The sequence below is a fragment of the Nilaparvata lugens genome, chromosome 3 (assembly GCF_014356525.2).
Source record: "Nilaparvata lugens isolate BPH chromosome 3, ASM1435652v1, whole genome shotgun sequence".
Taxonomy (NCBI): Eukaryota; Metazoa; Arthropoda; class Insecta; order Hemiptera; family Delphacidae; genus Nilaparvata; species Nilaparvata lugens.
In genome coordinates this window covers 56,245,767-56,267,835 of record NC_052506.1, presented here as the reverse complement: position 1 = coordinate 56,267,835, position 22,069 = coordinate 56,245,767, and the positions used below count along the sequence as shown (strand labels likewise).

Sequence of the window (22,069 nt, the reverse complement as noted above, 5' to 3'; positions counted from 1 at the left end):
TATAATACCCCACTATAATGATATGTGTTTGAGTGAAAATCATTTTGATTATGAACTCTATAGTTTTTCATTTTTTCCCTACAGTTTTAATAGTTTTTCCTCAAACATGATGATAGAAATTGATGAAGTTAACACCCTAACCTATAAGTTAGTCTAAAACCCCTTTCTATGAATAGGCTAGTTGGCTAAATATTGTATCTGGTCAAATTCGATCTCTTCATATCGTTAAAAATGATAAAAATCAGGGAGGACATAAATTCAACCCATATTATTGTAGAGCGGTTTATATAAATTCATACTGAATTTGAAAAAAAAAACGGATTTAATGCGTCATTATTTTTGTACTGTAAAAATAATGGTAAATAATTTTTGATTTCAAAATGATACAACACCCAAGTATGGTCGTGAAAATGGAATAAAAAACGATCTTGACATTCAATCATTATCCTCAACAACCCCAACACAAGTCATATTACTATCGTTGGGACATAATTCTGTTTTCAATATGAAACGATTTAGATCGTAAAATTACGTAAATATTTTCCTATTATCCATCAAGAGTGTTGTAAAAAAAATGTTCCTTTCTATAAATAAAATCCCAGTGCCCGATCTAGTGTGAGTTTTGCCCTGAGCAACATGGACATATTTCAGCTCCTTTTCTCAGGCCCATAATATTTTTTTATAATAATGCGTTTTTACTAGTAAAACTCAACTTTTTATATTCTAATTTTGTTGGAATATAATTTTTAACCAATTAATTGTTCAGGCTTTGTACAGGATAGCGGCTTGTAAGTAATAATTATTTTTAGGTAATAATTGGGTAATCATAATTTTTAGGTGATAATTCATTAGTGATTGAATAAGATGGTAACCTGCAAGCAGATGTACTCCATTTTGGACAGCTTGGGCTCGAGCGAGGAAACAATGGTGCAGACCCGGTCGAAGATGGGGAGGAGAAGGAGGGGATACTTGTGGCCGATCTTGACCATGAGCGAGGCGGCGTGGCGACGCACATTCTTGACTGAGCGCGACTGCGTCCACTTGTCCTGGTCGCCGCCCTGTGTGAACACCAGCGACGCAAAGATCTTGTCTAGCACACGCAACAGGTAGCCCTACAACACAACCATTACGTGTATTCAAGCTTGCTTTTCTCAAGAAAAAATAAAAATTTACGGATTTTTGTTTCTAATATAAACTATTGGATAAAATGTCCAAATCTACAAGATTTGATTTTTATAATAAAACCTTCCAAGGGTGTATAGTTTCAAATTCTAAATATTTACAATCACAAGCAACAAGATAACAAAAACACACAGCTCAGCAAGATGAAAAAAAAATTATCGAGTAAAAATTATACAATAAACAATTATTATTGAATACCAGTATGTTTTATCAGGACACAGTTTCCTATTGTGTTAAGTTGAATAAATGTATGCCTTAGAATATTGGTAGGGAGTTCGGAAACACTCTGTATACTATCATGGTAGACATAATTATGACACTGCGAAATCCACGATATAAAATTTTATTCCATTTCAGTTATGCCTATTTACTTATTCATTTGTTACTTTTTAACGAATCAGCACAATAGTGAACGGTTAAATGTAAAAATATATTTAGAAACCGAAGATAACCGAATTGAATACTCGAACTGCAAAAAAACTTAGTAGGTTGGATGGAAAACTTACACTGGATGTTTCGGGCGGCGCCATGCTAAGGAAGACGAAGAGCGCCGATATGCAGGAGAGTAGCGAGGAGAGAATGAGGGGGTCGATCGGTTCGAAGGCCAGGCAGAGGTCGAGCAGTTGTAGGCCGTTGCCTACTGGCGGACGCTCCACGCACATCAGGATCTTGCTCAGCACACTGTCCAGAGCCTGTCACACATTTAATCATTTATTATTATTAGTACACGATTAGTCATATTTCAAACTATTTGGACAGAGAAAAAAAGATGAAAAATTAAAAAGTAATAAACAATTTACGGTTTTTACTTTCCGCTTAGGCTGGCCACTAACGGTAGGACATGTTTATCATGCACACACACACATGTTCATCATGCATTTTGTCATTAGCGAGAGGCTTCTAACATGAAATGAACAAACAATAACAATAAATAAATCCTGGAAAATTACAAATAATTATAATGATAGAAAAATAATTTAAGGCCAAATTGAGCAGCGAAGAAAAAATAAACAACAGAAAATCGGAGATTCAAAAAACTCAACCTCAAAAAATTTTGCTAGAAGACTTTCTCTGTGATGTCACAACAATGTGTGACGGAATGTGTATCATGCGTGTTTATAATGCACGTTCTACCGTTAGTGGCCAGCCTTAGACGATTAGTCTAAGCTTATATAATGATTACAAGGTGTTTATTATACAAGTAGTGAAGTTCCCATTTAACGTACATTATTCGACCAATAAATGTTCGGTCAAAGATCTTTGATAAAGTTTACAACACGGATGTTACAGCCAGTCAACTGTTTGTCATTTGAATGTAACAACAAAAAATAGTTTTTTCAATGTCTTTGCATAACTAAGAAGTTTTGATTTTACATTCTAATAATATGCAGTACTGTCTTACAAGCAGTAATCAGTAGTAAACCATTTTTTTAAAGCCTTGTTGGGGTTAAAGAACGCAGACAATCAATAGAGCTTAAATCCTTATATTGTGAACTGTGAATAGTATTTTTATATGAGTCATATAATTATAGCATTGTAAAACGTTTGTTTTAATAAATGAAACTTGATTTGATTTCGAATCAGTCATGCCCCAATACAAACATACCTCAATATAAAACATAATAGCCATTAATATTGAATGGATTGTTTAGTGTGGTCGACTGGATTTATCAAGTGATTTGAATAGATAGATAATTACCAGCGTCAATGCATCCCACTCCATGAACGAAGGCGACTGAACAGTGACAAATTGACTGGCATCTGTCGGTGTGCTCATTGTTTTCTGCAGCATCATCACCAACCAATCTTGCACGTATCTGTATGTTACCAGCGGTGCAACTAACGTCGCCTACAAACATTTACAAATACTAGATAATTATTTTGAGGCAAACAATATTATGGAAAAACTGAAATGGCCATATTAATTTTATTTTATTCATAAGTAACATGAACACATCTGTGGGTAGATGACACAAGTTGATAAGTCACATTTTTGACCATATTGAGTTATGCATATGGTTGTGTTCAGAAAAATAGATCTATAAGATGGTACAACTAAATATGTTGTACCTTTTTAAATAGCTGAGATATAGACCTTGCTTAAGCCTGATACTGCATTTTCTTCCAAACCCCAAGTTGACAAATATTGATAAGTACATATATCTCAACACTCTTCTACCGGTTTGTATTATAATCCAATTATCAAAAGATGACAAAATTTGATAAGTGTATGTACTGGTAGGCTATTATAAAATCTGAAAATCAATAACCCATATTGAGAACTACATAACCCATACAACTTTGCAAACAGTTCAAGTTTGGTTAACTTGATCAATACTTGTAAATAATATCAATTAATTTTTAAAAAATATATTCAAATTTCTATAAAATCGATTTTTAAGATATTCCCTATACTGTTACATTGTGATTTGAAACATTTGGCAGATGGCAAAACATGATATCTCTGACATCACTTGCAAAAATTCTCAATAGTTAATTTAAATAAATTGTTTTATCCCTTGATATTTTCTATTTAAATAGTCGAGGATCAGCTGATTATATTAGTGTAAAATGGGTAAGACTATTTAAATAGTCGAGGATCAGCTGATTATATTAGTGTAAAATGGGTAAGAAAAAATATTATAGATAATGTTTGCAGCTATGCCAAACTTTCAAATTGCTCTCCTGAAAAGTTTACAAATCATGACTTATCAGCTTGTGTCATCTACCCACAGACATAATCATAGAATGATTGAGAAAGAAAAATGTAGATAATATCTACAGTATTATCAGATCTAATTAGCAATCGACGAGGTCACAAACTATATTCTAGTAGCATTTATATTCTATAACATTTAACCATGATCAAGTGACGTCACGAGAACCAATGAACGAAACGGATGAAAGTTGGATGGCATTATTAATACGTGACTTGATCAGTAGCGGCTCGTGATCTTCTAGCTTGGGGGTTCAACCTCATGATCTATTAGGGAGAAAGGTCAAGAGGATATAGAGTATTGAGCATAATCAAGTGTAAAGGTGAATAATAATTTCAAGGAATTGCACCCCAAAGATTGAGCATATTTTCTACAAATATAAATTTTTTGTCCTGTTCATATTTTTCTTGTTTGATTTTTACTTCGGGAGTTGGTAACACAATAAATTATATTCACACTATCACTAAAAGAAAATGGACACACTAGAAATAATCACGAATACACAAAACACACTAAAAAATACTATATTATTCTACACGCAAAACAAATTTATATAACGAAAAATGCAGTGAAATCTATCATAACTGTATACAGTGTATACCCGAAACCATACCGTATAACCTCAAAACTGTCACGCTTGGGCTAATTCTTGTTTACCGCTTTTTTACTGTTTACTGCCAACAAATTTAAATTTATTGGTTATAAGCAAGTTCAAGATGGCACTGTATCCGAGGTTTACCGAATGCTTCACTTGCCTCGGCTAGGTTCGGCTACTCTCGGATGAACTCGTGCAAACTTGGTTCAGACAGGATTGTGAACCAAATCCTGCTAGCAAACCGATTCCTCTCCTTCGTTCCACTACCTCACCCAGCCCTGTTTTTGGGTTCACATCGGGGAATGAACACTGCTTTCCACCACCACCCGTCTCGTCCTGCCTTTCGGTGCTGTTTCAAGCAAGACACTCCGGGCTCTCAGGCTCAGGCACCGGCCGCAAAACATCGACGTTAAGTTAACGTAGATGAAAAATGTTGTGATGTAATTTCATGAATATGAAATAAAAATATAATTATTTGAGTTGCAAATTCATCATTGTATAGGAAGTTGATTCAATTCTGGGGGTTCAATGAACCATTGAACACATAGGACGAGCCGCCACTGGACTTGATCACAATCAATTTAATATAATATGTACATGCAACCGTGCATGTAATAGTAAATGGAGAAAAGATAAAACAAGAAGAAAATGATCAACTAACAGAAAAACTTTAACAGCAGAATAAAAAAAAATCTTCCTGTGCAAAGTGAATGTGGCATTGAGCTACAAATAGTTATTCAATACAGGGTTATCATAAAAGAATGGTGCGGTTTCAAACATTGTTTAAAGAAAAACAGAATTACTTACAATTAATGTTTTTTTTTAATCTTATTTGTCATCTCAAACAGTTTTTCTACATAATCAATAAATTTCAATGTGGGCGCCCTTAGTCGCTCGACAAATGTCCAAACGATATTCAACTTCTCTCCAAACATTCGCTAACATTTCTTCGGTTATGATTGTCATTGCTCCATTAATCCTGTTTTTTAAGTGGTTCAAGACACGATTTTTTTGTGAATAAATAATGTTTTTGATGTAACCCCACAAGAAAAAATCACAGGGTGTCAGGTCTGGACTCCTTGGAGGCCACAGCATAGGTCCTTGTCGGCCTATCCATCGATCTCCAAATTTTCCGTTCAAAGCGTCTGTGACCAATGCACTAAAGTGTGGGGGAGCACCATCTTGTTGGAAATGAAGTTGATAAATGTTTTCGAGTTCATCTAGCTGAGGAAAGCAATAATTGATTAACATGTCGAGATACGCAACTCCATTAATTGTTTTTTCAGCAAAGAAGAAAAGACATGTTTTTACGCGATTTTTCATCACACCACACCAAACATTAACTTCAGGCGAATCACGTTGTTTCTCAACAATTGCGTGTGGCTTTTCAGAGCCCCATATTCGTGAATTGTGTCGGTTAACACATCCACTCACATGGAAAGTAGCTTCGTCTGTAAAAATTATATCATCTAAAAATGATTCGTTTTCACTTATTCTGTCCAACATTTCAACAGCGAAATTGTAACGGTTTACACAATCATTGGGTTTCAATTCCTGCAGTACCTGGATTTTATAAGCGTGTAATTTGCGTTTTTTTATGTAAAACTTTGTGAACCGTTGTTTTCGGAATACCTAATTCAACGCTTCGACGAGGGATGGACTTCCCAGGACTTCTAATTGCCGATTGTCTAATTTGTTCAACCGTTTCGTCCGGTACACTTGGTCTGCCGGTTGATTTCTGTTTCTGAACTGATCCGGTTTCTTTAAATTGATTAAACCAGCGTGTTATGTTATTTTTGTGCGGTGGATCTCTTTCAAATTCACGTCGGAACGTATGTTGAACTAAAATAACGGATTTTAATTCAGCCATCAATAAAACACACTTTGCTTTATCTTTAACCGAGAACATAGTAACTCACTAAACTCACCGCAACAACATAGCCCAGTCAATAAAGGTTTTTTCGATCCGAAAATTGAATAAAAGCTGAATCTTCTACAATCGATAGAACCCTCCCAGAGGGTCATTCTCCCAAAAGTCCCAAGAAATCCCCTTGGAGCTTTCCCCCCTAGCCCCCCTCAAAGTTGGAAAATGCAGGTAATCACGGAAAATCAATTATCTCTGTACCCATTGATCGGTAACAGTTCTATTATATGTCATTCGATTCGTTACATTATGGACTACAATATTAGTTCTATTCATTTTTTCAATAAAATTGACAGTTTTCTTGATAAAATAATATATATGTAAAAATTTAGGGGGTTTGCGATTGAATATTTTGTTTTCTTCGACTAACTTTGAAGCTAGTAGTTTTAAAGAAAAATGAGCCGAATAATTAATGTAGCCACTCTCATTGCAAATCCATTGATGTCTATATTGTTATGTATTTGCGATTCGATTTGACGCTGTTGAAGGGGAAACAGTCGACGCGGAACGGCGCGGCTGACTCTCTTAGCCATAGTAAACAGCAAACTGGAAATCAATTATCTCTGTAACCATTAATCGGAAAAAAATCTATCATATGTCATTCGATTCGTTAAATTGAGGACTACAATATTAGTCGGATTCATTTCCACAATAAATCTAACAGTTTCCTTGATAAAATAATATATATGTAAAAATTTAGGGGTTTTTCGATTTGATTTTTTTGTTTTCTCCGATTAACTTCGAAGCAAGTAATTTTAAATAACAATGTGACGAATAATTATTGTAGCCACATTCATTGCAAATTCATTGATGTATATTGTTATGTATTTGCGATTTGAGTTGACGCTGTGGAAGGGGAAACAGTCGACGCGGCTGACTCCCTTCACCATAGTAAACAGAATAATACTGCTGTCTACATTGCATCTCATTTACACTATGGCGCTCGAAACAATTTATTTTGTCTATTGTTTTGTTACAATTTTCTTGATTTAACCATGCTCATGATAAAAATCAAGATTTCGTTGTTTGCTCACATAATTTATTATATTAATTTGAAGTGTGCCTTCTCCATACGAGTCAGAGGTAACACAATTTGATAACTCTAGTTTCAGATATTGATGTTTTTCAATGCATATTTCTGATCAACTCAAATTACAAATGATAGTATCAAGCCGAAATGAATTGAGCAACTGAATTTCAAAGTTACTATCCACTGTTCAAATCGCACTGTGATTTCCTTTTACTTCCAAATAGATTGAATCGCTTCACTCTTCAACGTAACAATATTATTGTAAAAAAATCAGTTGAATGTGAACGTCATCCAAATAGCATTTGGATTTCAATTCTCAGATCATGAAATTCATAAAAAACTAATTCTTGAGAGAATAGTGATGAATAGTAAACAGTGCAAGTAACATTGATACAAAGCGATACAATGAAAATCAACATCGATTAATTTAATACCGGACTTATCAAATTTATATTACCGTTAATTTATATTATTTATTAAGCTTATAAAATGTAAAACCAACATTTTAAATTTTCTCTACTGGAGCAAAACATCGATAGAAAATAAAGAAGGGCCCATTATAAGCACAATATACTTGTGTACTAGAATTCACTTGAACTAACTCATCACTTCAACCCTTCAATGATCACAATGAACTAGAATGGTATAAAAACCATGAAATTGATAATCAGGTTCATTTTTCAAATAGCTTCACCCAACTAAATATGTGAATGCTAAGTCATAAGAAATCATGTTCAATAGATTTAATTTGAATGCTTCAAATAGAAAATGATCTATTCTTTTGGTGCCCTAATCAAAATCAATTTCAATCAACATTAATCGACATAAAGAAAAGATTCTGCCAACCTTGTGTAATGAATGACAAGATGCGAGTGGAGGTGAAAAATCGATATGTTAACAAAAATAATAGAAGATGATGAATCATCTTTCAATTAATCTTATACGGTAGGGTACTTTGTGGTTAAATGTGGAAAACTTTCATGATTTTCCTACCTTTTATGCATGCTTACTCTTCCTTAATTTGTATGTTTGCATGGCTTTCATCTTTAGAATCTACTGAATTTTCATATTGGACTGTCTAGATAATGTAGATTCAACTAGTAAGAACGGAAGATAAGCTACTTTACAGAGAGAATAATAGAAAGTTTCAACTCAACAAACCCAATGTATAAATTTTTTTATGCCTCAGCCGTCATATATATATTTGGCTCAACTGAAGGTATATTATCAACCTGGCTTGGAGAATATTAACTGAAAACAGCAAAGACTGCACGCTATGATTTTTCAGGAAATTGCCACTGTTAACACTAATGTAATCTATGATTTATCTCAGTTTTTGACATTCATAACTTATGATAAATTTTAGCATAGAAATAATACACACATATTTTAAATATGTATTATATTATGTAATAGTATGAATATTTTATCGGTTGCAAACAATATCTTTGTCTGTCATAGAATGCATGATTTAGCACATATATAACAACAAAAAGATTTTAGATAGTTTAGAGAATTAAAATGTGAAAAATTAGTTTCATCGCATGTCAAATCAATAGACAAAATTGATTGTTTCGACCGCCATAGTGTGAATAAGATGCAATGTAGACAGCAGTATTATTCTGTTTACTATGGTGAAGGGAGTCAGCCGCGTCGACTGTATTTTACTGTTTACTATGGTGAAGAGAGTCCATAATGTAATGGATCAAATGACACATGATAGATTTTTTTCCGATTAATGGTTACAGAGATAATTGATTCCCCTTCCAAAGCGCCAAATCGAATCGCAAATACATAACAATATACATCACTGGATTTGCAATGAATGTGGCTACATAAATTATTTGTCTAATTTTCTTTAGATTATTTGCTTCGAAGTTAATCGGAGAAAACAAAAATCAAATCGAAAAACCCCTAAATTTTTACATATATATTATCAAGGAAACTGTTGGATTTATTGTGGAAATGAATACAACTAATATTTTAGTCCATAATGTAATGAATCGAATGACATATGATAGATTTTTTTCCGATTAATGGTTACAGAGATAATTGATTTCCAGTTTGCTGTTTACTATGGCTAAGAGAGTCAGCCGCGCCGTTTCGCGTCGACTGTTTCCCCTTCCAAAGCGTCAAATCGAATCACAAATACATAACAATATACATCACTGGATTTGCAATGAGAGTGGCTACATTAATCATTTGACTCATTCTCCTTTAAAACCACTTGTTTCGAAGTTAATCGAAGAAAACAAAAAAATCAAATCACAAACCCCCTAAATTTTTACATATATATTATTTTATCAAGAAAACTGAATTAAAATTTTTAATTTTATTGGAAAAATGAATATAACTAATATTGTAGTTCATAATGTAACGAATCGAATGGCATATAATATTACTGTTTCCGATCAATGGTTACAGAGTTAATTGATTTCCCGTGTTTACCTGCATTTTTCATGTTTTAGGGGGCTGGGGCGGAAAGATCCAAGGAGATTTCTTGGGACTTTTGGGAGAATGACCCTCTGGGAGGGTTCCATCGATGGTGGGAAATTCAGCTTTTATTTAATTTTCGGATCGAAACTGCTTTTTTGGACCTTCATTGACTGGGCTAACAGTACAAGAACTGATGTTTATGTTAGAACAGCTTATAAACAAACTTTTGGGTTAGAGGCTTTCAGAGATACCAATATAACATTTTAAAATTTCCCTACAATCTTCCTACGAATTACTGAAACCGCACCATTCTTTTATGATAACCCGGTAGTTTATTATTGACCGAGCGAAGTGAGGTCTAAGATTCAAGTCGACGGTTTGGCATTTCTCTTAATGTTTAAATGCTCCAAATTTCAAGTCATTCCGTTAATTGGGAGATGAGATATTGTGTACACAGACGCACATACACTCATACACACACACACATACAGACCAATACCTTATCATCGAATAGTTCATCAATTAGGACAATCATTGATTTATTAATATAACGAGTATTTCAATAAATAAGAGGTTAAGTCTATTCCACATAAAAATCACTATGAGTTAATGCTAGCATAGAAACCAACAACTATCTAATAGCTAATAGCAACCTCTATGTTTAACATACACGTTCCTCAGATTAGTTCAGTAATTGTTCAATTATTGTTAATTTGGAGAGAAATTTTGGAACGTACCTGTTTGAAGGTATCCAACAGATCGACCCTGACCCGATGAAAGAACACATTGAATTCTTCTTCGGAATCACAATCCAGCGCCACATAAGCAGCCACATCATCACTTCTACCTGAGGCACGAGCTGCTTTATTATACACAACCTGCACACCAAGACAACAAAATCATATTTAAAAATTAACATTCAAGCTTACTATTTTTATTGCTAAATTGATTTTGAATGATTTGACACATCACATACAATACAAAATCATTTTATCATAATGATTTATTGAAACATATGTATCACACTTTTCAATATCTATCGCATAGCGCATAAGATTTATGAATGTGATTGAATAACAGTTTTTGAGAGCATAAATGTGTAGTAAATGAGAGTATCAATGAAAGTATTCATCCATAAATAATGAAGGGAGCAACGATATTAATAAAGTATCAGTTTAGTAATATGTCTAGAAAGGGCATTTTAGGAACATTTTATTAATAAAAATAATAATATCGAGTGATCTGGCTGGCTCAGGTCTGATGTCAGAGTACCTAAAAACAGATCGCAGGTCGCAGCTAATAATAGATTGTTTTCAAGTAGCAAACATAGCACGTACTGAGAGCATTTCCTGTATTTTTAGATGTCTTGTCTCATTTTTATTGAAATTGTGATCTCCAAATTTTTTATATTGAATTATGCATAGATCAAAACACCAAATTGGATGCTAGCTGTTATAGGTCTTGTTTAATTATTAATATGTAGGCGGACTGTATATGTGTTAAAAAACAGCTATCATGTTCGTATTGTTATATTGAATAATCCACCACAGGCCCGCACCCGACAGAGCAATACATGTAGACATTCGTTCAAAATGGATTGAACTAGGAATGAGATGCTACCTTCATGAGTTTAGGGCCACTGGCTTGCACCCACTTTGGAATGAAGCTGACAAGAATGGGGTCCTTGGAGATGTGGTCGTGCTTGAAGAAGGCCAGCCACAGCGTGTTGGCAAAGTGCGCCACGGACAATGAGGGATGTCGCGAAAATGTCAGAATCGCCTCCAGGTAGATCGAGAAATTCGGCGGACACCCCGGAGTGCCTTCCTTGCCCCACAGCGTGCACAGCTGCATTCCTAGACCGGTCAGGACCTGCCAAACAGAAAAAAAACTAATGGAGACAAAATTGAATCAGAATTGAACTTTAAAATATTCAAACATGGAAAGAATAGAATCAAATAGAATAAAAAAGTTTACATAAAGAAAAAAGATGTTGTGGAATTTCTCCGTATTAAGGATAGAAAAGGTTACATTGAGGTTATGGAGCACCGAAGACCACGTCACTGTTTCAATCAACTGTTGTAAATCTCCTCAATTCAACCATGACCTAAGTTAGTTACTGTAATACGGTGTTACTTCAATTCGCAACGTGATTCAAGTAACTTTTAAAAATAAACCTAATTCAATTTTCAAGTGATTTTTATAATCTGGGAAATGCCTTTGAATTTGTCATGTGGTAATATAGATAGATGTAGCTCATAATACTACATTGGTAATATGGTTAAATTGTAAATTCGTTACGTTACTTCTCTTGCACAATAAATTTCAAAATGGATAATATAATAAATCCGTTTCATCTACTTTGTCACTGGATGAAGCCTTGTGGAATTGTCACAGAAGAATGGGTAATAGTGGAAAAATACAGCAAAAATTCTCAAGAGCTGAGTAAAAATCTCAATCATTTGATAATATTATTTTTACACTTTTTTGTGTGCCTTTGATGGTAACCAATCATTGATCATTGCTGTCCCCAGCAATGAAGTCAAAATATTTTATTCCTTCCTCTTGTTCCATAAACTTATCCTTGAATTTTGTATAAATCTCAAATAAACATGGACGCATTCAGGTTAGCACCCATCATTTGCTTCAACACTATTACACGAGCATATGTTAATGCACTGAAAGAAAACACATATTTTAATTGAGATTTTCCAAGATTATAATAATCTAACTTGTCCTGAATAATTAGATTTTCCTTATATTAGAGGGAAGACAAATTTATACAATATTTGTGAAATAAGACAGATCTGATTGACTATAAATGAACTAATAAACGAAAACTAACCTGTGTGAGCTTTTTTAGGAAATGGTAGTGAGCTTCTTCGAGCGGCTTGGCTGACGCGCCATCTGCACTCTGAAACATGCACTGCATCGCATCTGCGCTGAACAGAACCAGCAACGGCTTTCGCTCGTCAACCTTTCCTTTTCTAGAAACTATCTGAAAAAACCGATAAAGCAATTTTTTATTGATATATTTCTATATATTCTATAGTCTATTTCCAAGCCCTAGGCTTGGTTTCACAGAAGCCGGTTAAATTTTAACCGTGATTAATTTCACGAGAACCAATCAGAGAAGGCCTTTTTGATAAGACAGCTTCTCTGATTGGTTCCCTTGGAATTGATCACGATTAAAATTTAACCGGTTTTTGTGCAACCGGTCATTGAAAAGGCCATTGAATGGCAATCAACTAGGCCATTGAAAAGCCTTTAGAAAATTGAACACTTTGAATTCAATGAAATAGAACGAGAATTCGAATTGAGAAATATTGCTAATCTAAGAATGAGACAGACAATCAACATAAATTATATGACAAGATTCAATTTTATTAGATTCGTAAGACTATTTTTTATGTATTTGAAAACAAATTCGAACACCTGTGCTTTCCTGAAAGTCTTCCTAGTGAATAGTAGGAAGAGCCTTCAATTCATTATTTTCTTCTACACTCACAATAGTTGAACATAAAATTTATTTTTGTTAGTTGTATTTATTAATTTTGCATTAATATATTTGTGTAAGTATGTTATTGGAAATTTAAATATAGAGGAGACAAAGTAATTCACATGTAGCTTATTACATACACCAATTCCTAAACCTTTACACAAAATATCTAAAAATTTACGAAACAGTTTTAAGACCAATAGTGGCATATGGGGCCGAAGCTTGGACATTGACTAGAAGAGAAGGTCTGCTACAGAGATGGGAAAAAAAGGTTTCAAAAGAAAATCAAGGAAAATGAAATATGGAGGATAAGAACAAAAGAGGAACTAGGAAGATTGTTCGAGGAAACCAGTATTGTATCTGTTGTGAAAAGTATGAGGCTGAGATGGGCTGGTCATGTGTGCAGAATGCCGGAAGGGAGGGTGCCAAAAATGGTGCTGGAAGTCAAACCCGGAGGAAGAAGACTACAAGGAAGACCAAGAAAGCGGTGGGTTGACGATGTGGAGGAGTATTTGCGAAGTAAGAAGATGGAGAAGAACAGCAGAATGTCGAGAGGGGTGGAAGGATGTAGTTGTGAAGGCTAAGGCTCTACATGGGCTGTAGTGCAAATAATGATGATGATGATGATGATGAATTTCTAAACCTTGTGGAGCTCAATCTGAAATATTTTTGCTACCTTCTGTAAACTCTAGTACTTGTAATCATAAGCTATTATAAGTAATATGTAAAATTTTTCAGATATATCGGAACTCTACTTGACAAAATCAATCAGTGCATTACATTTTCCAAGTATCAAACAAATATTTTTATGGTTTTGTGATTTCAATCATAATGTTGGAAGGCTAAGTAGTAAAGCCAAACAACCGGATCTTTAAAACAATGAAGACTTCATGGACATTAAAAAAAGAAATATGTTTGATGTAAAGATTCACTACAACACAACTCCACATGATACCTCTACGAATCATTGCGGCTTATATTATGAAGTTTTCTAGTCAAAGGTGAACCCAGGCAGGCTTTCCTTCCAATCACATTAATGAACGAATGATTCTAGTACAATAAAGCATACCTGTAACAAACACTCTGCTGCTAAGGATTGAAATAGTTCGTTGTTGAGCAATAAACAGAGCACCTGCAGTAATCGACCATCGTTGGCCATTATATGCGTCATCGAAACCCATTCAACGAATCCACTCAACGTTAGAAGCACAACCTACAACAACAAATTCATTCAATTAAAATATGCAACAGGGCTGGATTTTACACATTCACTAGCATAAAGTACATTCGGCATACTACACAAGTAACTGCAAAATGATAACCAGTAATTTATTCAATTCGATAAACAAAAGTGATTAGAGCATCGAAGTATAAATAGAACCATTTTAGCAGAATCGATTTTCAATAGTCTTCATTGTATATTCTTTAAGAACAGTAATGTTACAGAAAATTAATGTGTCAATATTACAAAAATTAGAGTGATAACTATAAGTTTAGAGTAGAGAATCTATAACTCGTGAATTAGACATTTATTGTATATTAAGCTAAATTTTATCCTTTTAAAGGTAGAGGGATATGAAATAGATTTGTATTAATTTTTATTTTTCATGAATGGATTAAGATTGGTTTTAGAAACATGAATGTAACAGAAGAAAATATATATCGTAGAAATAATATTATTAATTGTTCAACAAATAATATACTAACGTAGTCTACTCAGAAATAACGATAGTCATTTTTAATTTAGATTAATGATCAGTGGTGAAAGATTAATAATAATAGTTCATGATGGGAGTCAAAATTGATAAATTGTTCCAACTTGTTGAACAAGCAAAAACACTTTTTTAAATATACATCTCAAAATAATTTATAAGGGTGCTCAGATTGATATTTTTATTTACATCTCAATCATTATATATTTGACGTTAATCTTGTGATTGCATAGAATACCTCGTTCAACTCGGCAAGCAGAGTGGGCCACTGCTGCGGCCATTCTCGTTTGATCATTTCAACTATGACTCTGGACAGGGCATCCTTCAGGTGAGTATCGTTGACATGCGATCCCACGGTTCCCGCTTCCACCAGTTTCATCGCATTCTCCTGTCAAAACGTTAACCAAAACTTGAATAAATATAGTAGTTCCGGGGATTTTCGTTCATTATACATTTTAAAAGATTAATTGATCTCAAGAACAAAATACAAGAACTGAAATCGACTATGTTCTAACAACATGCAGAGGCCTCATTAGCCAGTTCGAGGTAACTGGAAAAATTAAATTCTTCACAGACCATAGACTGATAACTATCACATTGTCTAAAGAATGGGCTTCAATGAGGCGTGTTTGGGATGGAAATGTTATTAGAACGCTGGAATTGGATGAAAAAGAGAAACAGAAGTTAGCGACCATTGTACAACACATCATTGAAAATGAATCGCACCTGACATTGCAGGAGACCTACGATCTGATGGAATTTTTCGTTGTAAGATCATTCAACAATCAGCTTCAAGCAAACCAACAAAAATCTCACAGAACACGAAAGATGTAATATGTATGAGAGAGAGAGGCTTTGAAGAGGAAGAATCCAAAAACTTCAGAAGAAAAAATTGAATACAACCTTCTATGTAGAATAACGAGAATTCATATTAGAAAAGACCTGAAAATTCAAGAGGACCGAATCATTTCAGAAGCCTTGGAATCAACTGGTTCAATAAAGCAAATGAAGAATGATTTATCACATGGTCTTCAATGGAACACAGGACTGAAAGATAAACGTGGAAGAATAGATAGGAATAGACACGGAATAATTGAGAAAGCTACACTATTCTACAAAAAATTATTCAAATTCTCTGAGAATACAACATACAGCAAGCCGGATTCCGGAAAGGCTTTTTAACTCTCGATAATATCCAAGTCGTCAATCAACTAATTGAAAAATGTTCAGAATAACAAATTGGTCTTCATATGGAATTTGTCGACTACCGGAACGCGTTCAATAGTGTTGGTCATGCATTCTTGTTCACGGCTCTACGATATCAAGGTGTTCCAGAGTTCTTTATTAACATACTGGAACATTATTACGAAAACAGTACCGCAAGGGTAATTTTTGAAAAGCCAGGCTTCAGGCTAGAAAGAGGAGTAAAGCAGGGTGACCCGGCATCACCGACACTATTCAATGCAGCTCTCCAAGAGGTTTCCAAACTGTTAAGATGGAAAGATTAGGATTAAGATCAATGGAGAATATCTCAATCATCTTCGTTTTGCGGATGATATGTCATCATTGCGAAATCGAATCTAGAACTGCAAGCTATGTTGGAAGATCTCGCAAACGCCAGTGAACAAGCCGGACTCATCATTAATCCAGATAAGACCTTCATAATGTCCAACAGAGAAACTTGTGAAATAGAAATCAACGGTAAAAGGTTGAATCCGACAAATGTATTATTTATCTTGGTCAGAACTTTTCATTTGCAGCAAGAGAAGAAACAGAGGTGAAGAGAAGGTGCAACATAGCATGGAAGAAATACTGCGCTTTGAAAAGTATTATGAAGAGTGAAGATCTTAATGTCACAACGAAGGCAAAAAGTTTTAAGGCATGAATAATACCAGCACTTATATATGAAGTACAGACCTGGGCTTGTAAGAGATCGTTGTTGAAAAAGGTTCAAGTCACTCAAACAGCCATGGAGAGGAGTATATTGAACATTAGGATACAACAAAGAATCAGAAACTCTGTTATAAGAAGTGGGACAAACATTGAGGATGTGAGAAAAACAATGAAGTTGCTGAAATGGAAATGGGCTGGACATATAGCAAGACTAGAGGATGGCAGATGGACGAGAGAAGTTACCAGCTGGGAACCATCATGGAGAGTTGGACGACAAAAAGCCAGATAGAAGGATGACATCGTGAGGACAGCAGGAAGTAACTGGATGGAGATGGCGAGAAACAAACAGAGATGGAGAAACCTGGGGGAGGCCTATGCCCGCTAGTGGGCCTAGTTTCCAGTCAATAAAATTGAAGTGATCTAAATATGTAAATATAACAAGAAGATTAACTACAGTACTGTATCATATGAACTTTGATTTTATTTGAAGAAGTATTCTTTTAAAAATTGTACATTTCTTTTTATGTAAAGTGATTCTGGAGACTGAATAAAGGCTTTATTTATTTTGATTTAATTGATTCCAAATTGTTTAAATTGAACAATTCTACTATTATCTGATATTTATAAATGTTTCAACCAAATGTACATGGATACTGTTTTTATTGAAATTGTATTTTGAAATAAATAAATTGAAATTGAAAAAACAAAAACAATAATAAATAGGGGTAGCTCCTATAGTTGCGGCAACTCGTTTACTTTATGCTTATAGGGGTTTCAATTCTCTAGGTAGTTTGTTATAGGTTTTTTATTTATTGTTTTTATAATGTTACCTTGATGAAGAGCTTCTCGGCCTGCACCAAGTTGTACCAGCGATACTTGATGCAGTGCTCCATGAGCTGCAGGCCAAAGTGGCGCACAAAGTGTGAGTAGTCCTGGCGCTGCACCAGGTAGAGGCCGCACTGCACACACAGCGGACTCTTCTCCTTGAACTGCTCGCACGCGCTGTAGGCCTCGTGGCGCTGGCTGTGCGGCGCTGCCGGGTCCATTGTTAGCTCCACGGCAGCCGCCAACTGTCCAGCCAGCACCCCCACCTCATCCATTATCTACAACAGACGGGTCCAAAATAGAAACAAAATACACACAAAACCATACTAAATAAAACAGAAATGGACAAAAGTTGCTACGATGAAGAGAAGATAGCAAAAGTTGCTAATGCTATGTACTTTCTCTATGGTTGAAGCAACTGGCACCAACGTTCAGGTTTCGTAGCTGTAGCTGTAATGGAAGCTACGACTATAGTATCTGTAAGACTACAGCTGTAGTACAGAACCGTACTACAGCTACAGCTACAGATACAGTCGTCGTATTAAAGCTATAGCTGTACGGTAAATCGTAACGCTATTAGTTGGACGAATAAAGTAAAAATATTCAATTCACCATTAAATATTGACCATTTAATGTCAATATTGATATTCATATTATGACATTCAATATTTATATTAAAAAGTCACCATTAAAAGCTGTAAACAATACTTAATCATACAAAGATAAATAATCAAATATTCATCACTTAAAATACTGTAATAAAGTTGAATTGATTAAACAATCACTGTTTCACCATCCAGTATTAATGAATTGAACACTATATTCAGAGATTCATTAGAATCTATCATGATGAAATTTGATGAATTTGTGTTTTCTTTACATCAAGAATCAACTTTTATGCTGAGGGTGATGCCCACATGAGCTCAAGGCTTGTGCGTGGATAATGAGACGGATGATGATAAAAAATGAGTGGACTTGCAACTTAAGGGCCAAGCCATACGAAGCATTTTTTCCAGGTCAATCGGAGAGCTTCCAGCGCTGGCAACTCTAAAAACGCCTAAAAGCCCTAAAACCCCTATGGCTTAGCCCTTGGGTGAGTTTCGAACCACCAGGAAATGATTTTAAACTCATAAATGATATCAAGAGGAGTACTTTCTTGAATTGGTCACGGGAGTAGCAGGTGCAACCTGGTACTTCCGAATTGCTGGCCAGATATGCTCACACTTACATCAAACTGACAATCTCTTGATAGCAACGTTCATTTTATTATGGGCTACAGCGGCCAGGAGGCAGTCTTCAAACCGACGACTATTCTATTCAATCCATATTAGCAATATACGTCCAGCTTGTTTTGAATCATATTGGGGTTTTCAAGTAATGTACTGTATAATGAAATGAGTATAGACTATAATAGTTTTATATATTATAGACATTTTCCAACCCAGCATATTTGGAAAATTCAGTTAACTCTGTTTTATTCGGCGTCATTATCACAATAAAAGTAAAAACAAAAAAAAACACTAATTTATCTAGATAAAGCAAACTTAGTTAAAAACCAAGCCCTTGCTCTTTGACTTACTGGCAAGTTAGCGAGATAGTATTTGCGACAAGTAGGTAATCGTTAAAATTCCTGTTAATCATAATAAGCCCTGGCTCTCAAAAAAAAAAAAAAAACGGTCACAATCCTCTCGAACTTGCTGGTATCCAACTGCTTCACTCCTGCAGGTAGCCTGTTGAAGTAGCGGAGAGCCGCACTCCTGTAGCAAACCCGCGATCTCTGGAGGCGCACCCTAAGTATGTCGTATGTCAAACAGCACTCGATGCCTGGTGTTATGATGATGTACATCAGTCCGAGTCAACAAATTTTGTTGATTCTTCTTGATATACATGAGCCAAAGAAGAAGGAAGTGGCTGACTAATGTAAAAGTCAGTAGCCTAACAAAAATAACCTTGCAATGTGCATGATGTTCGCTTGCAGTTATAATCCTAGCAGCCCGTTTTTGCAGCTTCAGTATGTCCACAATCTTGGTTGAATGACCCCATATGAGTAGAACATAGGAGATATGACAATGGAAAAGTGCATGATACACCATGACCAGATATGCCTCCGTCACCTGTCCCCTCAGCTTGAGCAACAGGAAACAGATTCGGGACAGTCTCCTTGTCACCTGTTGGATGTGCCAGCCCAGTTGAGTTTCGAATCCAATACAAAGCCCAACAGCTTCACCTCCGTGTTTTCTTATATACTTTTACAGAAACTTTTTGTACGTAAACGCATAATTCCAGGACATACTGAGTGGTATTGCTTCATCTATGATCGTTCTATCTTACCAAAGTATTTAATAAAGAAAGCTTTGAAATAGTTGTTTGCCGTTACATAAAATATGAACGATCAAAGTGATTAACTAAAAGTTTTGCATAATATTCCTTTTTTTCAATTTTCTGGGAATGGTTATAGGCGTATTTTCATTTATTCATTAAAACCAACTAAGCTAACCTATTGGATTCAAGTCAAAAGAACAAAACATCATGTTTAAAAAAAATATACAGTAGCCTAATTAAATCTTAGCTAACTTAAAAAAAAAACAATTTTATTAGTTTTTATGTCAAAGAGCAGCTCCATAATATTGCATCACTTCACATTTACATTGCATCATTCTATTTTTTTACTAGCCAACACCAAATAATTTAAAGAAGAAGGATTTTGCTTTTAATCAGCAGCTATCTTTTATAGATTCAACATCAAAAACAGTACAATCTTTAAGCACATTTAGGCTAATGACAAAAAATGTGATGGGTAGCCTAATAGATCTTATGATAGAAAAAGGTTGAATTAAACTTCAAGAAAGACAGAAAGAATTAGAAGCATACAACTCTGCCAATTAATTAAAGATTATAATCATTTGTTATTTATTGAGATTGGTTTTATGAGATTAGAATTATGGAAAACAAACACCAAGTTAACTTACGGTAAGTTACTGTATTATGGCAAGGTATCACATTAAAAATTTGAACGCAAAGATTATAACAAAATTGACTCGAGATAAACTAATACAAAAAATATTATTAGTGTTCAAGTAATCTTTTAAAAACCCAGCTGAAAGTGAACAAACATCTTGCACCTCACTTTTGGGGTGGCATTACTATTTCATTAACCGAAGTTTAGATCGTGTTTACTAGAATAAAACTATGAAAACTGATTATTTAAAAATTATTGTTGCAATAAGAGAGTTAAGGAATTAAGTTAATCAATAGACTTGCCAACTATCATTGTGTGTTAAGTACATTGTCCTACGTAACATGACTATAACCCTACTTACCATGTGATGAGTACAACATAGCTACATGTATTATTTACTTATTATTTAGCAGTTGGAATTTATTAAAAAAATTAGTAAGAGCTAAGTTATACCTAAAATTGTTGCAAATGAGATGAAATCTTACTGATCAGTTCCAAAGGGATGTATAACAGGGTTTAATAGCCGGGTTCACACGAGATAACAACCAAAATCATTGGAACTACAACAAGGAATTCGTTTTCTTTTTCACTTCCACACGCACACTCACTCACAAACTCGCACAGCCTCTTTAGAGACTTTATTGCAATGGCTACTATATCACAGCTTGAAATATTCCTAACAAGAATAATCAGCTAACAAGAAAATCACAAATAGAAAATCATTTGAAATACTATTATTACTACTTCTACTTTTTCTTAATTGAATTTCTTGAGAATTCTTTACTCCAAAATAATAATAAGTCCAACATCACTAAAATCAAGTTGGCACTACTGTCTTATAATTAGGGCGCCTTTCTTCAACTTTTAATTTTAATATAGATTCTATTGGAATTTTTAAAATAATAGATCATAGAATCACATAGCATAGTCCAGGCAATGAATGCTCAAAAAAGGGTATAGAGGGAAAATTTTGGAAGACAATTTTTGACCCCGCAGTTCTGCTTAGGGTGGTGAGAAGGTAAACATATCAAAAGTCCCCACCACTACCTATTGTGCTAAGGGGGTGGGGGTGGTTCAAAGGCACCATTTTTTGGTTTCTCGCATAAAAATAAAAAATTATGCATTTTACAGACATGACTATTCTATAAGAAATTAAAGCTTACATAATTTTCTACAATATTGGTCAAACAACTTTCTCTATATCTCTTTCACTACGGTATTCGAGATATCCGCTCTAAAAGATGTGACATTTTTGAAAAAAAAAAACAAATTTTCCTTCAATTTTTTGCTATTTTCGCTC

General features: G+C 34.5%; 2 protein-coding genes across 4 annotated transcripts in view; both read right to left on the bottom strand.

Annotated features, from left to right (window-relative positions):
- The window catches only part of LOC111054352 (exportin-5), a 37,029-nt gene extending 22,431 nt beyond the window's left edge, over positions 1-14,598 (bottom strand). The window contains exons 1-7 of the mRNA XM_039424100.1: positions 14,450-14,598; positions 12,727-12,879; positions 11,505-11,753; positions 10,622-10,762; positions 2,882-3,031; positions 1,689-1,874; positions 873-1,112 (exon numbers count right to left, since the gene is read on the bottom strand). Of these exons, the coding sequence (XP_039280034.1) occupies positions 873-1,112; positions 1,689-1,874; positions 2,882-3,031; positions 10,622-10,762; positions 11,505-11,753; positions 12,727-12,879; positions 14,450-14,551 (1,221 nt within the window). The 5' untranslated portion in view covers positions 14,552-14,598. The remainder of the gene's footprint in view (positions 1-872; positions 1,113-1,688; positions 1,875-2,881; positions 3,032-10,621; positions 10,763-11,504; positions 11,754-12,726; positions 12,880-14,449) is intronic.
- A 666-nt stretch (positions 14,599-15,264) lies between these two features.
- On the bottom strand, positions 15,265-21,366 carry LOC120350497 (exportin-5-like). Of its 3 annotated transcripts, none has more exons than XM_039424102.1 (3): positions 20,780-20,986; positions 17,816-18,088; positions 15,265-15,480 (listed from the first exon to the last, which is right to left on the bottom strand). In XM_039424102.1, exons 2-3 carry the CDS (start codon positions 18,083-18,085, stop codon positions 15,292-15,294), a joined length of 459 nt encoding a protein of 152 aa, XP_039280036.1. In that variant the 5' UTR covers positions 18,086-18,088; positions 20,780-20,986; the 3' UTR covers positions 15,265-15,291. The 3 variants fall into 3 exon arrangements, with proteins under 3 accessions (XP_039280036.1, XP_039280035.1, XP_039280037.1); XM_039424101.1 differs by lacking the exon at positions 20,780-20,986 and adding an exon at positions 21,223-21,366 and having other exon boundaries at positions 15,277-15,480; XM_039424103.1 differs by lacking the exon at positions 20,780-20,986 and adding an exon at positions 21,255-21,336 and having other exon boundaries at positions 15,277-15,480.
- Between the last annotated feature and the right edge of the window lie 703 nt (positions 21,367-22,069).